Genomic DNA, 15502 nt, shown 5'->3' on the forward strand with positions numbered 1-15502 from the left:
TTACCCCTTCAGGGAATTTGTGTATTTGTCCTCTTCTAAAAGTCATATTTCTTTGCTTTAAAAAATTCACTTAGAATATTTTTTAAGAAGTGAAGACCATACTGGGGGGCCTGGGTGGCTCAGTTGGTTGAGCATCCGGCTTCGGCTCAGGTCATGATCTCGTAGTTCATGAATTCAAGCCCCGTGTCGGGCTCTGTGCTTGACAGCTCAGAGCCTGGAGCCTGCTTGGGATTCTGTGTCTCCCTTTCTCTGCTCCTTCCCTGCTCATGCTCTGTCTCTGTCTCTCAAAGATGAATAAATGTTAAAAAAAATTAGAAAAAAAGAAGTGAAGAGCATTTGACTAGCAATTTTATGGGAAGAGTCACATGGATAAACTCGTAAACTAAAATGAAGGCACGGTCTGAGTTTGCCACTATGGGAACAATACTGTTGATAGCAAGGAGTTGTAATGTTTCTGAGTGGCCACAAGGAGGAGACAAAGAACAACATAGGTGGCCCCAGCATCTCCAATGCCTAAGTTCACTCAAGGTAGACATTACTTTAATTTCCTTTAGCAGGGCTTGTTATTTCATTTTAACAGTATTTGCTAGAGAAGTAGGAGATTTTATTGTTCTGTTCAGTGTGACCAACCATTAGTGCTTTAATCGTTTTGAAATTCATTGTCCATCCTAATAAGTCAGTGGCTGTCTAGTGCTAAGGGAAGAAGATATAGGTAGAGTCCTTTTTATCACCTCAAAAACTGTAAAGCAGCCTTTACTACTTCCCTAAATTGCCCTAGGGTGATGTCTTTCCTTTGAGATTTGTCCAGTATTCTAGGAATTTGGGTATTTCAGATATTGGATCTAACAGGCTATAAGAACACATGTGGTTCCTTGTCCCATGCTCTGAGACATGAAGAATGGAAGTTGGGGTACCCTTAAGAATGAGCAAAGGACATGTGGATACAAGTCCTGTGTTTCAGACCAGCTTCTAGGACTCCACCAGGCTGTTACTTTAAAGCATCAGATCTTTAAAATCCTCCAGACTAGATAGGCCAGGGTCATGGTATTAAAGGATGTGTACCTTAGATGAATGACCCTTATCATTAAGTAGTTTCTTTTGAGTAACTAGAAATAACGTTTTTTGGTTTTAGCAGTTTTGATCTGGTCATTTTTGGTTCAATAATAACTACACATGCAAGTTTTTTTTAACGTTTATTTATTTTTGACAGAGAGAGAGAGAGCATGAATGGCAGAGGGTCAGAGAGAGGGAGGCACAGAAGGCTCCAGGCTCTGAGCTGGCAGCACAGAACCTGATGCAGGGCTTGAACTCACAAACTGTGAGATCATAACCTGGCCTAAAGTCAGACGCTTAACCACCTGAGCCACGCAGGCGCCCCGATACATGCAAGTTTCATGCAAGAGGAGCTGGAGGTTGTGGCAGACCCAGGAAGCACGTGGTATGTTGGCTGAAGGTTTGGGCTCGGCAGTCCAACTTGGGCTTTACCACTTAGCTCTGTGTTTCTACTTCCTTCTCTGCAAAATGGAAGTAGTAAGAGTACTTACTCCGTAGGACTGTTGTGAACATAAAAAATAAAAGCACTTATAACAGTTCCTGGAAGACAGCATTTATTGATGTTGAGACCTACACTGACATCCTTGTGAGCAAATGTACTTGGATACAGAATACCCTGACATTGTAACAGTTACAATTAATTTTGAACTCAGAAACAACCAGCAGAGCCATTTGTAAGAGAGAAGGGCTCCAATTTCCACTACAGAGTGTGTGGGGGAAGAGTCAGGGTTTGTCTTTGTCTCTATGGCAACCTCTTTTTTTTTTTTAATTTTATTTATTTTTTTAAATTAACATCCAAATTGGTTAGCATATAGTGCAACAGTGATTTCAGGAGTAGATTCCTTATTGCCCCTCACCCATTTAGCTCATCCCCCCTCCTACAACCCCTCCAGTAACCCTGTTTGTTCTCCATATTTATGAGTCTCTTCGGTTTTGTCCCTCTCCCTGTTTTTATATTATTTTTGTTTCCCTTCCCTTATGTTCATCTCTTTTGTCTCTTAAAGTCCTCATATGAGTGAAGTCATATGATTTTTGTCTTTCTCTGACTAATTTCACTTAGCATAATACCCTCCAGTTCCATCCACGTAGTTGCAAATGGCAAGATTTCATTCTTTTTGATTGCTGAGTAATACTCCGTTGTACATATATATACCACATCTTCTTTATCCATCCATCCACCGATGGACATTTGGGCTCTTGCCATACTTTGGCTATTGTTGACAATGGTGCTATAAACTTGGGGGTGCATGTGTCCCTTCGAAACAGCACACCTGCATCCCATGGGTAAATGCCTAGTAGTGCAATTGCTGGGTCGTAGGGTAGTTCTGTTGTTAGTTTTTTGAGGAACCTGCATACTGTTTTCCAGAGTGGCTGCACCAGCTTGCATTCCCACTAGCAGTACAAAAGAGATCCTCTTTCTCTGCATCCTCACCAACATCTGTTGTTGCCTGAGTTGTTAATGTTAGCCATTTTTATGGGTGTGAGGTGGTATCTCATTGTGGTTTTGGTTTGTATTTCCCTGATGATGAGTGATGTTGAGCATTTTTTCATGTGTCTGTTAGCCACCTGGATGTCTTCTTTGGAAAGGTATTCATGTCTTTTACCCATTTCTTTACTGGATTAGTTTTTTGGGTGTTGAGTTGGTAAGTTCTTTATAGATTTTGGATACTAACCCTTTATCTGATATGTTATTTGCGAATATCTTCTCCCATTCCGTTGGTTGCCTTTTAGTTTTGCTGATTGTTTCCTTTGCTTTTTATTTTGATGAGGTCCCAGTAGTTCATTTTTGGTTTTGTTTCCCTTGCCCCCGGAGACGTGTTGAGTAGGAAGTTGCTGTGGCTGAGGTCAAAGATGTTGTTGCCTGTTTTCTCCTCAAGGATTTTGATGGCTTCCTGTCTTACATTGAGGTCTTTCATCCATTTTGAGTTTATTTTTGTGTGTGGTGTAAGGAAGTGGTCCAGGTTCGTTCTTCTGCATGTCACTGTCCAGTTTTCCCAGCACCACTTGCTGAAGAGACTGTCTTTATTCCATTGGATATTCTTTCCTGCTTTGTCAAAGATTAGTTGGCCATACGTTTGTGGGTCCATTTCTGGGTTCTCTATTCTGTTCCATTGATCTGAGTGTCTGTTCTTGTGCCAGTACCATACTGTCTTGATGATTACAGCTTTGTAGTATAGGTTGAAGCCCAGGATTGTGATGCCTCCTGCTTTGGTTTTCTTTTGTAAGACTGCTTTGGCTATTCAGGGTCTTTTCTGGTTCCATACGAATTTTAGGATTATTTGTTCTAGCTCTGTGAAGAATGCTGGTGTTACTTTGATAGGGATTGCATTGAATATGTAGATTGCTTTGGATAGTATCAACATTTTAACAATATTTGTTCTTTCTATCCAGGAGCATGGAATCTTTTTCCATTTTTTTTTTGTGTCTTCTTCAATTTCTTTCATAAGCTTTCTGTAGTTTTCAGTGTATAGATTTTCCACCTCTTTGGTTAGATTTATTCCTAGGTATTTTATGGTTTTTGGTGCAATTGTAAATGGGATAGATTCCTTGATTTCTCTTTCTGTTGCTTCATTGTTGGTGTTCTATGGCAGCCTCTTAAAGCTGGTATTATCCATCCATGCAGTCTTCCTTAACATCATGGATAAGAATACCAGTTCTGGAGTTGAATTTCCTGGGTTCAACTCCTTTCTCTACCTATATGGAAGCTAACTAGTCACATGCTGAGACAACCAGAAAATCAGGTACCAATACTTTTTGGAGGTTAAATTTGATATTTAGTAAAAATTCAGTAGTTAACATGAAGTAAGTCAGAAGTTTGTTGAACTTCCATTTTCTAGGTAGATTTTTGTTTAAATTATAAATCTTTCATGGAGGAGTTTTTCACTGCCAGGGGTTTCACTCAAGCCCTGACTTTTCCTCTTATTATCTGGGTGACTTCAGAAGTTATTTAATATTCCTTAGTATTTGTCTCCTCATTTTTGACATGGGAATAATAATAGTACCTACTTCAAAGGGCTGTTGTGTAAATTCCATGAGATAACTCACATTAAATACCCCACACAATGCCTGCACATACTGATCGCTCATTGTGAGCTGGGTGTCACTACTGTTCTTTGAACTCACAAATGTTTATTGAGCACCTTTCATGTGAAAAGCACCTGAGAAAATATAGTAGTGAAATAAAAGGAAATTATCCTAGAATCGGGAGGAGGAGGATGGGATTCAAAAAAGACATTTCCTAAGTCAGTTCTTCTTTGGAAGAGCTACTCTACTCTGAACACAGTTCATGGAATGATATTCAAACCACAAAATATGGTTTAAAAGTAAGCTAGAGAAAAATGGCCACACCCCATTAATCCTGGAGATGTAGCTCCATTTAGAACTCCACCTAGCCAAAGAGTTGGGATGGGCTGGAATGCATTATTAGAAAGCTCAGGGTTAATTTGGTCTGCTGCATCCAGTAATCCTGCTCCTGAGTAAAGGCTGTCACACACAAAGACTTTTCATTCAGTACAGCTGTTGTTATCACCGGAGAGCGCCTTGATTCTTTGGTGACCAGAGGAGTCAGTCACCTGTTTTGTGCTAAGAACAAACAGGCTGGTGGACCTGGTAGGGGTTACTACTGTGACTTTACTTTTGGTTGAAACAAAAATACTAGAAGATGGAACTAACCAAAAAGACCAAGTGGCTTTGTAACATTGAGCTTGAATTTATACCATCTTACTTGAATTTATACCACTCTTTGGGTTAGGTCATACCCACGAGTCCTTCTAGAGGTGGGAGAAAGGACGTAAGACAGGTTAGGATCTCAGTAACTATCATCACCATGTCTGGAAACAACACCTGTACTCATTACATAGTCTTACACAGAGACTGCATGCCTACCTCAAGTGGCCAACTCTGAGGTGGGATTCAGTCTTCAGGTTGTCCACACAAGACTGGATAGACAGGCCAGGCCACCATGGGACCTGGCAAAAGCTGAAGAATGCCCTTGCATGTGTATGCATTTTGCAGTGGATGAACATGTTCACCATTATCAAACAGTGGACGTTTATCCCCAAGTCATGGATGAGAATACAGAAGCACAGAGAGTTGAAGAGATTTCCCACAGAACCGAACAAGTCCAGGGCTCTCTATACCAGCCTGTCTCTCTTGCTATTAGAAAACTTCCCAAAGCATAAGAAATCTACAGTCATGTTCAAGGCTGGCAGGGGTGAGGGAGTGATGTCAGATTGTTATGGTAACCCATAGTCGTTAGAACTGTTGGTCAAAAGTAGAAGCCACGAGCCTGCAGGACCTCAAGATGCGCAGATGAAAGGTCCTCTGCTGGAGAAGGAGGGTGGTGAAGCAAGTCTGTTGAACAGGGAAATAGTAACAAGGGCATTTTCCTGAGAAAGTTGGGGTCATTTTGTCTTATGACCTTAGCTGCCTTCCTGAAGACAGCTCAGGGATGGATGTGGGGCTCAGGCTCAAGAAGCTAAGCTGGAAACATGGGTGGTGGCCTTGGCGAGTGATCGTTCCTCCCCACCACCACCCCCCCACTGCCTTGCTGCACATCCTTTATACCTGAGGATGCACGTACACCCGCACGGGGTTTTCTTGCCACTCAGGCAGACAGGACAGGCCGGCGGCCACTTCCTTCTGGACAGGCCAGCCCCAGGCCTCAAAGAATGGAGCCAGATTCTTCTGCACCTTTTCCGAGAACTTCTTCACCCACAGATTCATCTTGCCAGCCTTGTCTGTGGGGGTGCCAGAGAGTGTCTGGTACTCAGCAAATAACTGGGTGAATGGCTCCCACCCAAAGGCTTCCTGGAGCTGAGAAGGGAAGGAAGGGACAGAATCAGATACCAAGTTGTGAAAGCACCGGCAACATGCATGTTCAGAAGTATATTTCAGTTACAGCGATTTCTTCCCCTTGACCATTCATGAGCCTCCCTCCTGTAGTCTTGGCTGAGACTACAGAGGTATAGAATGTGCAGGGATCCTGGGGTGTCCCAGACCACCCCTCTTTTGTGGAGGAGAATTCTGACCCTGGGGTATAAAAGCCAAAACGGATAACATCCTGAATTCAGACCTCCCTCTGATCTTATTGCCCTGGCCTCTGACAGTCCTGCTCATCACTATTAATTAATGCATCAACAGACACTTATTACAGATACAGCATTTATTAAATACGTATAGTGTGCCAGGCATTGCACTAAACAAAAGTGATTAAGATCTCCTGTCTTCCAGAGGTCACGGGTCAGTGGGAGAGACAGACGTGTAAATAAATGTAAAAAAAAAAAAAAAAAAAAAAAAAAAGGCTCATCAAGGAGATAATGTCAGGAGAGGAGGGCAATAGAACTGAATGTTGACAGGGGACCTGACTTGATGGGTAGATAAGATGTTCAAGCACATATCAGCCACAGGAAGGAAGGAAACCTGGGGACGGGGGGACGAGAAGCTGAAGCAGCATGATGTGTTCATAGTGGGAAGGAGTTTGGAGTACCGGAGGGTAACTCGAGGGGCACGGGAGCTGGGCGATGAAGCTGGTAAAAATCTGAAGCTGGCAGGGTCTTGTACACCCTGCTAGGCGGCTTTGACTTTGTATGTAGAGGAGATCACTTTAAGAGTTTTAATCGTGGAGTATTAAGATTATTTTGGAAGTAGAGTGGATGATGGACAGTAGGGGGTTGAGGCAAGGAGGCTGTTGTCACAGAGCAGAGACGAGCAGGGAGCACCTGTACCAGGGTAACAGTGGGAGGAAGGGTGGCGAGCAGGTAGAGGAATCAGAAGGTGCCTGCCCATCCTGAGACTGAGTCCCAGACCCCAAGATGATGGATCTTTCCGTAAGTTCTGCAAAATGATCTTCAAGGCTCCATGGTGAGTGGGTAGGCGGGTAGGGTGAAATTATGGCTTTAACTTCCACTTCGGTGCAAGCTACTATTTCAGGTCTGTCTCCATGTAGACCCTCAGACCGGCCGTATAAGAATACAGAACTGAGGCAGTGCAAAGTCATCTCATTGAGTGGCGCTGTCTCCATTCACTCTTAGAAAATAAGGGGAAGAGGGGCGCCTGGGTAGCTCAGTCGGTGTACGACATTAGCTCAGGTCATGATCTCGCGTTTGTGAGTTTGTGCCTCACATCAGACTCATGGCTGTCAGACTGTCAGTGCAGAGCCCACTTCGGATCCTCTGTCCCCGTCTCTCTGCCCCTCCCCCGCTTGCACTCTCCCCAAAATAAATAAATATTTTTTTAAAAAATAAGAGGAAGAGAAGTGATTGAGAGGCAGTGCCAAAGCTTGAGTTGTGTCATTAACTTCTGATTTTAGGTTCCGGGTCCATCATTTAAACGAGTGATATGGGAGAGGCTGCTGAACTTCTTTAATCTGGTATTTGCCTCTGTGAAAAGCAGACCATACCACTGCCATATAGGGCTGTGGTCGGCAGCATAAGAGATCTGATCTGGGGAACAGCCTTGAGGACTCTGAAACATTAATATTCAGAGCAGGTTGGGGAGGGGACAGGGCTTTGTGCTTATTTCACAGCAAGTCTACCTGCTTCATGACTTTGGTATTCTTGGGAAGTGGGGTTGGTTGGTTATTCCTTTATTTGTTCTAAAGACATTTCAGGTTCAAGTGGTGTGACTGAAGTCAGAGAGCCTTGATAACAGTTATCTCCTAGAAAGCTCTCGTAATGCAGTTGTCCCGGACTCATACCACTGTTATTACAAACGGATGGATGAAGGGATGTAACATTCTCTTAATTCACAGAACTAAGGTTAGGAAAAACAAAGAAAAACAGAATGACACCCATTTCTGGAGCACTCATTAGGCAACCATGGTCAGAACCAGTAAGTGGAAGTGCTTGGCTCCAGTCTCAGGAATGCCTCAGAACTTCTGCTCATGACCAGTAGACCAGTAGGCTGTATTTTGTCCACTTACTTTGTTTTTCATAATACTTTTCATTTCCTCTTACTTAACATCGCAAAGTACAGAAGGCGAGTGGGACAGGTGTCATTATCTCTATCGTAGAGATATATAACCTGGGAAGCCCCACCATGTGGTCCGGTCCCCCCCTACCTGTGCCCAGTCTGGAGGGGGCAGTGAAGGGGATCCAGGATGCTACATGGTGGAGGGTTCTGGTGGCTCTCAACTCCCTGACCTTCTCCGTACCTGTAGGTATGTTTCCAGAGCTGTCCACACATTCCAGTCGTGCAGTGGGGCTCCCTTTCTTATGTGTGTTTCAATTCTCTTCTCTCGTTCTGGAGGGCTCAGCGCAGGATGGGCCCGAGCCCTGGGGATGCCCAGGACCGTCTCATGCACATAGACTGACCAGAGGTTGCAGGTGGCCTCAGTGGTGTGTGGGGGGAACTCCCACTCTTGTTGCTGCTGGTTGTGACCCAGCTCATGGATGGGTCCCCACAGACCCCCGCTCCTCATGCCTGCCTCATTGATGAGCTCCTGCACTGACTCCACGTGGCACATGATGGGGTATCCTGAGTGCATCCAGCCTGGGAACGCAGAAGCAAGAGGTGAGGGGCAGGGGGTACCCAAACCCATCTCCCTTCATTCCTCTCTGCCGGGTAACTTTCCCTCACCATCCGGGTTGCCTTCCGCAACACCGGAATCTCCATGTTGATCGGAAAGTAGATGGCTTCCTTTACCTGGTCAGAAACTGAACGGTCCCTGGCCCCCTGCCCAGCCTCTCACGCCAGAGTTATGCCCTCCATCTCACTGTGGCCCTGAAGGATATGAATACACTTTACACAGCCATTCTTGCTACAATTCAGTGCTTCACTTTGTGTGATTTTCCTATCCTGTGAGTCTGTGACACCATGTCCTGTGTCTGGGTTGGAGAACAGTGTCATTTCTTCTGCCACGTAAACCACTGTCGTGCAGACTTATACTCATCAGCAGAGGTCATCTTCTCCTTTTTTTAAAGAGAAGAAAACTGAGGTCCAAAGGAAATGTCAATATGTCAGAACCAGATCTCCTCATTTTTCTTTCATGTAAACCACTCAATACTGAACATAAATTGCTCCTTTCCATTGCCAACTCACTTCTGTTTGGAGCAATATTTCTATTTTAACCTCTCCTTGAAATAACAAAGAGATGGCTCGTCACTATCTGTGAACCCCCAGGAGCAATTTTTTTTTTCTGAGATTCTCCTGCCATCCTGTGAAATCTCACCTTGTAGATGTTCACCTTTTCACACGTGAACATCTCTGCATCCCAATCAAGGTCTTTTTTCCTTTACTGGTGAGATTATACCTTTCACATACTGGACATGAAAAAAGGCAAAACACGGAATAAATGGTGTGCGCTGACTAGGAGGAGCACAGCCCTGGAGTACCCACCGGCTGAGATCTGCACGTCGGCAACAATCCTCTCGGGACGGCAGAGAGGGAAAGGCTGGGCTGCCAGCCGGGCTATCGCCTGCATCATCTCGTCCCAGAGGTGGAGTGCAGGCTCGGGGTCCTCCAGGGTACGGAGGTCTGCCGTTGGCACCGTCAGGATGATATTATCTGTGGCCAGCTCTCCCCAGGGAGCCAGGCTCTCCTGGACACAGTTCTTCCACTCCTGCACCGATGTCTTACCTGGGAACAAATATCATGGGCATGTCTCCCCACTTCTCCAGCTTACCTTGAACTCCAGGAGGAGGTCACTGAAACAATGAACTGGACATGTGGGTCTATGTGCCATGAAGTGAAAGACGGGCCTCTAGACCCTCCCCTTAGTTCTGCCCGGAAGTCTCCACAGCCACAGGGTGTTTCATAGCCCCACCCCACCTCTACTTACATCTTGAACACTTCTTCCCCCTTCTGTGTGCCAGTCCCTGCCCCAGCCCCCCTTAGCAACCGGCCTGCAACTCTGGTAGCATCCCCGGCATTGTCTCCTCACCTAGCTTGTAGTATGGGGCGGGCACGGCCCTCTTGATGGTGACAGATATGGGGCCCAGTTTGCTGCCCTCCGGCACAATGACATAGAGGAGGCCGCCCCAGAGGCAGGAGACCGACCGCGTGGTCCTGTCCATGCAGCACTGGTGAGTCACCACAGGGGCTCGGGACAGCTTTCTGGCCTTGGTCAGGTTATCAGTGTGGCAGCCAACCTGTATCTGGGGAGGTGAGTCCATCATGCGTAGCAGGAGCTATGTCTCTGTGGTGAGTGTGGGGGGCCCTGTGTGTGCTGGCTGGATGGCGGGTACCCGACAAACACCAGCTTCCCCCTTCTGTGAGCTACCCGTGAAACCTATGAGGTTGTCCTTCAGCAGTCATAGGGAACGAACGGTATGTGGGATCATTCTTCTGGGGGTTTAAACAGCCCAACGATGGAGTGTCACCAGACAGACCAGGCACGACAGCCCTGAGGCAGATACGGACCAGGGCCCTGCAGCATCTCTGTACCAGGTGGGACCCGGGCTCTCGTGTCAGGGCCTACACCATGTGGTGATTCCAACGCCAGGATGAGCCAGACGGGGTCCTGGGCCGCCTTTTGTGCACAGAGGGGGCCAGCCGTCCAGAGGCGGTGAGATGTGGCCCGAGGCGGGAGGGCTAGTTCTCACTTCCCCCCGCCCTTGTCCAGGGCCCCCCCCCCCCCCCCCCCACCCTTTCTGGTCACACGGGTTGAGGTTTGTTTTGTCCGGAGTCCTGGGGTTTCTTCTTTTAGGTGGAACGTAAGCGAGCTCCTGAAAGGCGGACACAGAAGAGCCCTTGACTGTGGCAGGAAGTGACCCTCAGGTTGAGGCAGGACAGTGTTAATCCTGCCTGTAGGGCCTGCTTGTGTGAGTGACCAGATGAAGCACAGCCTAATGACGTAAAACACAGAAAGGCCGTGTGCTGTTGGCGAAGTGGGTGAGGTTCTGAGGATGTGATGGGGCTCCTGGGGCCCCTCACATCCCTGTGGGGACGTAAAATCACCACACGTGGAAGTGCGAGGGCTTAGGTGTGAGTTCTACGCGTGACAGTAGCTCTCGCATCCCAGTTGCTCCTTCAGGCCCCCTGAAATAGATCTGCTTCGTCTATGAAACCTGTGAAATGGGCAGAATGGTCCCTCCTGGCCTCCTGGGAGCACTGCCAAGAGCCGAGGAAAGCCAAGCGGCTCTGGGGTTTGGGGCGTTGGCAGTGGCTACTCTGGTCTTACCTTCAGACCGGCGCAGGCTGCAGCTTCGGACAGCGAGACTTCTGCACTTTGTCCGTGCGGGAGGTAGAGCCCGGTACTCACCCAGCAGTCCCCGTTGCCTGACAAAAGCCACAGGAAAGGCTGAGTTCTCCGCCCAGCTGACTCTGGGGCACCCTGGAGCCTCCCGGCCCCTCCCAGAGGCACAGCCCCTGCCCTGCAGACCTCAGCTCACCCATGCTTCCGGCATGCATGCCCCCCAAACCCTCAGTGGAACCCCGACCCCATCTTCCCTGAAGTATGTGATAGGGAATGACGCTGGCCCACTGGAGCTCAGTACCTGCAATGTCCTGTGACACCGAGAAACCGCCCCCCCCCCCCCCCCCCCCCGGGGCCTGCTGCTCTGGGCATCTCGCTGTGTACCTGGGTTGCTGCCATCGATCTCCACAGTGATGGGCTGATCTGAGGGGGCCAGAAGGGAGCCGCAGGTCCCCATCCCAAGCTCCCGCACCAGCTGGGAGCAGTCAGTCCCAGAGCGTGCCAGCTCCGTGGCCAGGCAGAGCACCGCGGCCTCACAGGAATCACCAGCCACTGGGTGCTCCCGGCTCACGGCTGGGAGGCCTGACAGACGCAGCATCTTCCTCAGGAGCCGGTGCAAGGACGCGTAAGCCGGGACCCCCTCCGCGGGAATCTGTAGGAAGGCCGCACCGTCTGCTCCCAGCTTTGCCAGCCAGCGCTTTTCCAGGTTCCCAGCCCCACGGTTCAGCGTGGCCTGGAATTCGCACAGCGCCGTGCGGATGTGGTAGCTCCGCATCTCGGGGGTGGGGACAGGGAAGCAGCCCGGATCGAGGGTCTGAGCCAGGATGCTGAGGCCAAAGCGGTTGAGGATGACGTTACCAGGGAAACCGGCCAAAGTGGAGCGGCCCGGGTTCCGGGAGGCCCACCACCAGGCCTGGCCCCCGATCAGCAAGCCCCCACCCTCGGCCACGAACTCCTGTAGCTGCTTGGCCTCCTTGTCACCGTAGGCCTTGCAGCAGTAGACACTCAAATCGTGCGTCAGATGGGACTGCAGACTGCACTCCAGGCCATGCTCCGACAGGAGGGTGCACAGGTTTTTCAGCCCTGTGTTCACCCCACATTTGCCTGTCTGGCCTCTGGCCAACCAGCGCACAGCATTGAGCAAAAAGGGCCCCATCTTGGGAGCCCAGAGCATGCCCTCGTGGGCGGCAAGGACCACCCGGCCCCGGCCATAGCGGGCGGCTGCCAGGAAGCAGCCGAGCGAGGCGTCTAACCCCAGCGGGAAGGCCAGGGCCCCGTGCACCAGCAGCTGCGAGGGGACTCCCCCCGTCTTGATGTCCAGCTCTGAGATCCCTTCCAGGAGCTGCTGCTGATCCCGCCTGAGATCCTCCCCGCACCTGGAGGGTGACACGGGGACAGAGGGTCAGAAGCACCGAAAACAAGCTCCTAGATAGGGAGTTCTCGGTGTGGGTGCAGAGGGGACAGTTCGTGCCAGCCTCCTGGTTCTGACTGATAACTGCTAGGATTCAAGTATGGAATACCATTTACCTTATCGGATCTGAGGCAGATTTTTTCACCGTTGAACGACTAACTGACGGCATATTGCTGTTTAATTGGCAGTGTTGACTCTTACTTCGTGACACAAAAATAGTGCTTATCTTATAACCGACATTGCAGTGGATTTGATGAAATACTGAGGAGTGACGTAGTGGCCTTATCTGTCCATCTTAAAGTCCACCTTCTCCAAATAAACACTGCCAGGAATTCTTCCCATGTTAGTCAACTGGTTGTTGAATATTCTGGCTTGAATTTCATATCTTTTTAAGTAATTAAACATATACATAAGTTAGTAAAAACATAGTGTATTCCTAGAGAAAGTAGTCCTACTGTATTTCTCAGAGCTAATTTTCTGCCAGAAAAAAAGCTGTAAAAACATCAGATTGCTAGCTCTGAGCTAGAAACACAAGTAAATTGTTTAATACTACACTTAAAGATTCATACACACACACACACTGTAAAAATTCTCAAATCTGATGAAAGTATTTGTCAGTTTTTATCGAGAAATGGTCTAAACGTAATAAATTCAAAAAAACTTTTGTATGTCAAGATTTTTTTAAACCAATTTGTAGATAGATTTGTGAATGTCAAACAATGGGACATTGGTTAAATAAGTTATGGTTAACTGTAGATGGCATACCATATGATAATTAAAATAACTATAAGATAATATTGGAAAATGCTTCATGGAAAATATTTAAAAATCAGATTCCAAGATACTGTGCCCTAAATGAGCCAAATTTTTGGAACAAACCACCAAAAATGAAAAAGCAAATAGAAAACATGAAACCAGAGGCAGAATCTAAACATCACAACTATCTGTCTAAACATCTATCACATCTATCACATCTTCAGTGACCATCTTGGCTTGTGGGATTATAGGCAATTTTAATTATCTTTACAAAACTTTATTGTCTCATCATAAAAATCAAGTGTTGTTAAAAAATAGTTTATCCATTTAAGTTGCAAAACATTATTGAAAAAAGTACCTCTTGCACAGCTTCTCCTTAATTTCTCTTCAGCATAAAGGAGGAACAAATAAAAAAATGGCATTAATCATACCATGGCTTGCTATTTATCAGTTAAAAACAACAGGTAAACCCATGTGAATTAACATGGGCAGATGTCCAGAACATTGTGCTGAGCAAAACAATTTGCAAAATAACTTGGGGATGCAATTTATGTAAGACAAAAATAAAACAGTGTTAATATATGTCAATACATATGTCAAAAAAGTCTGGATAAAACCACAATAAACTTTTGGATCGTGGGATGGAGAGAAAGGGCTGATATTGAAAGGGATGGTCACAGGGGTTTTTCCTCATTGGTAGTTTTCAAATAGGGAGAATGTATGAATATAATTTCTCTGGCAATTAAAAATTAAATTTAAAACGCTAAGGTAACTGCTGGAAAAATAGAAATAAAATGTATAATCTACAAATGTGTTCGGGACTTTAAGGAATAGAGAAAACTTAGTCAAAAAAAAAAAAAGAATGCAGAAAGAAACAAAGAAAGCATAAAAGCAGAAAATAAGGCAAGAGGAAGAGATACACTGAAATTATTATTTTATATAAATGGGTTAAATTTCTATATGAAATGACTGAGCCTCTTAGCTCAGGTTAAAAATATCTAGGTATAAGCTGCTTGTAAAAGACATACTCAAAACTGACACAGAAGGACTGAAAATGAGGAAATCTGTGTATCAACAAAGCTGTATCGGAAAAAACCACAACAAAAAGAAAGCAGAAGTGCCGGTATTAATATGAGATGCAACTAAATTCAAAGAGAAAAGAGTTAAAATACACCAAGTGAATATTTTCCATGGGTAAAAGTTACACTTTACCAAAGATACAATTTTCATCAATTTTTAGGGTCCTAAAAACAAAATGCTGAGAGCAAAAACTTGGCACAAAACAAATTAAAATTTGATGAACTCATAATTGCATTTGGGATGGTAATGGATCTGTCAGCATCCAGTGGGTCAATTACATTAAAAAAAAGAAAAACGAGGAGAGAGATGATTTGAGCAGAACAAAAAACACGCTTGATCAGAGAACACTGGTGCAATATCTCCCAGACGCTGAGGATGATGGGGAGAGAGCCTAGGATGCTGCATTCCACCAATTTGAGGCAAGAATATAAGGAAGAAAGTAGATTTTCTTAAACATGATGCATTAAATAACATACCAATTTTCAGCACACAAGCACATGCATAGATGAGCAAATTAGATTATCTGCATCAAGCTTTTAAGAGCAGTAGCAACCTCAGTCCAGAGGCGTCCTCTGGGGATAGGGCCTGGCAGTGTGGGATAAAAGACAATCTATTATTCTGTATATATTTCTCTGTGGGCTGTATGTTCTTGACAATAAGCTTGAATTCCTTTTGAAAGAGTTTTGTAAAAAGATGGGATGTTTCTCAAAAGACAAAGGAAAGATGGAAGGAAGAGCAAACATAGTAGATGGGATACCAAGTAATTCTCAACAGAATGCTTGACAGTGTTATGAGGGCAATATTAATGATCTCAGATATCGATTTACCAATATTCAAATCTTGCATACTGTCAATGGTATTGAAGTCTGGAAAATAATGAACGTAGCTATTGCTTAACGAGGCTTAATATATACTAGGTATCCACACACATGGATTCTCTCTTTTAATCATTATGATAAAACTGAAATACATTACTCTCGCTTCACAAATGAGGCTTAAAAAGTTAAGCAGTTTGCTCCATGGTTCTTAGCTAATAACTGGCAGGGACAGGAAGCAAATCCAGGGTG

At 45.9% G+C, this 15502-nt stretch overlaps 1 protein-coding gene across 8 annotated transcripts in view; it reads right to left on the reverse strand.

Annotated features, from left to right (window-relative positions):
* Positions 1 to 1306: 1306 nt before the first annotated feature.
* TCAF2 (TRPM8 channel associated factor 2) overlaps positions 1307 to 15502 on the reverse strand; it is a 28015-nt gene continuing 13819 nt past the window's right edge. For 4 of the 8 annotated variants that reach the window (XM_045495979.1, XM_045495977.1, XM_045495976.1 and 1 more), the window contains 7 exons: positions 11573 to 12564; positions 11174 to 11271; positions 9935 to 10148; positions 9391 to 9630; positions 8207 to 8544; positions 5620 to 5868; positions 1307 to 1514 (listed from right to left, as the gene is read on the reverse strand). In XM_045495979.1, the coding sequence (XP_045351935.1) occupies positions 1503 to 1514; positions 5620 to 5868; positions 8207 to 8544; positions 9391 to 9630; positions 9935 to 10148; positions 11174 to 11271; positions 11573 to 12564 (2143 nt within the window). In that variant the 3' untranslated portion in view covers positions 1307 to 1502. Of the gene's footprint in view, positions 1515 to 1590; positions 5869 to 8206; positions 8545 to 9390; positions 9631 to 9934; positions 10149 to 11173; positions 11272 to 11572; positions 12565 to 15502 lie in introns of those variants that run through there. The other 4 variants (XM_045495980.1, XM_045495981.1, XM_045495982.1 and 1 more) reach the window with 2 other exon arrangements.

The sequence above is a fragment of the Leopardus geoffroyi genome, chromosome A2, assembly GCF_018350155.1.
Source record: "Leopardus geoffroyi isolate Oge1 chromosome A2, O.geoffroyi_Oge1_pat1.0, whole genome shotgun sequence".
In the NCBI taxonomy this organism is placed as follows: Eukaryota; Metazoa; Chordata; class Mammalia; order Carnivora; family Felidae; genus Leopardus; species Leopardus geoffroyi.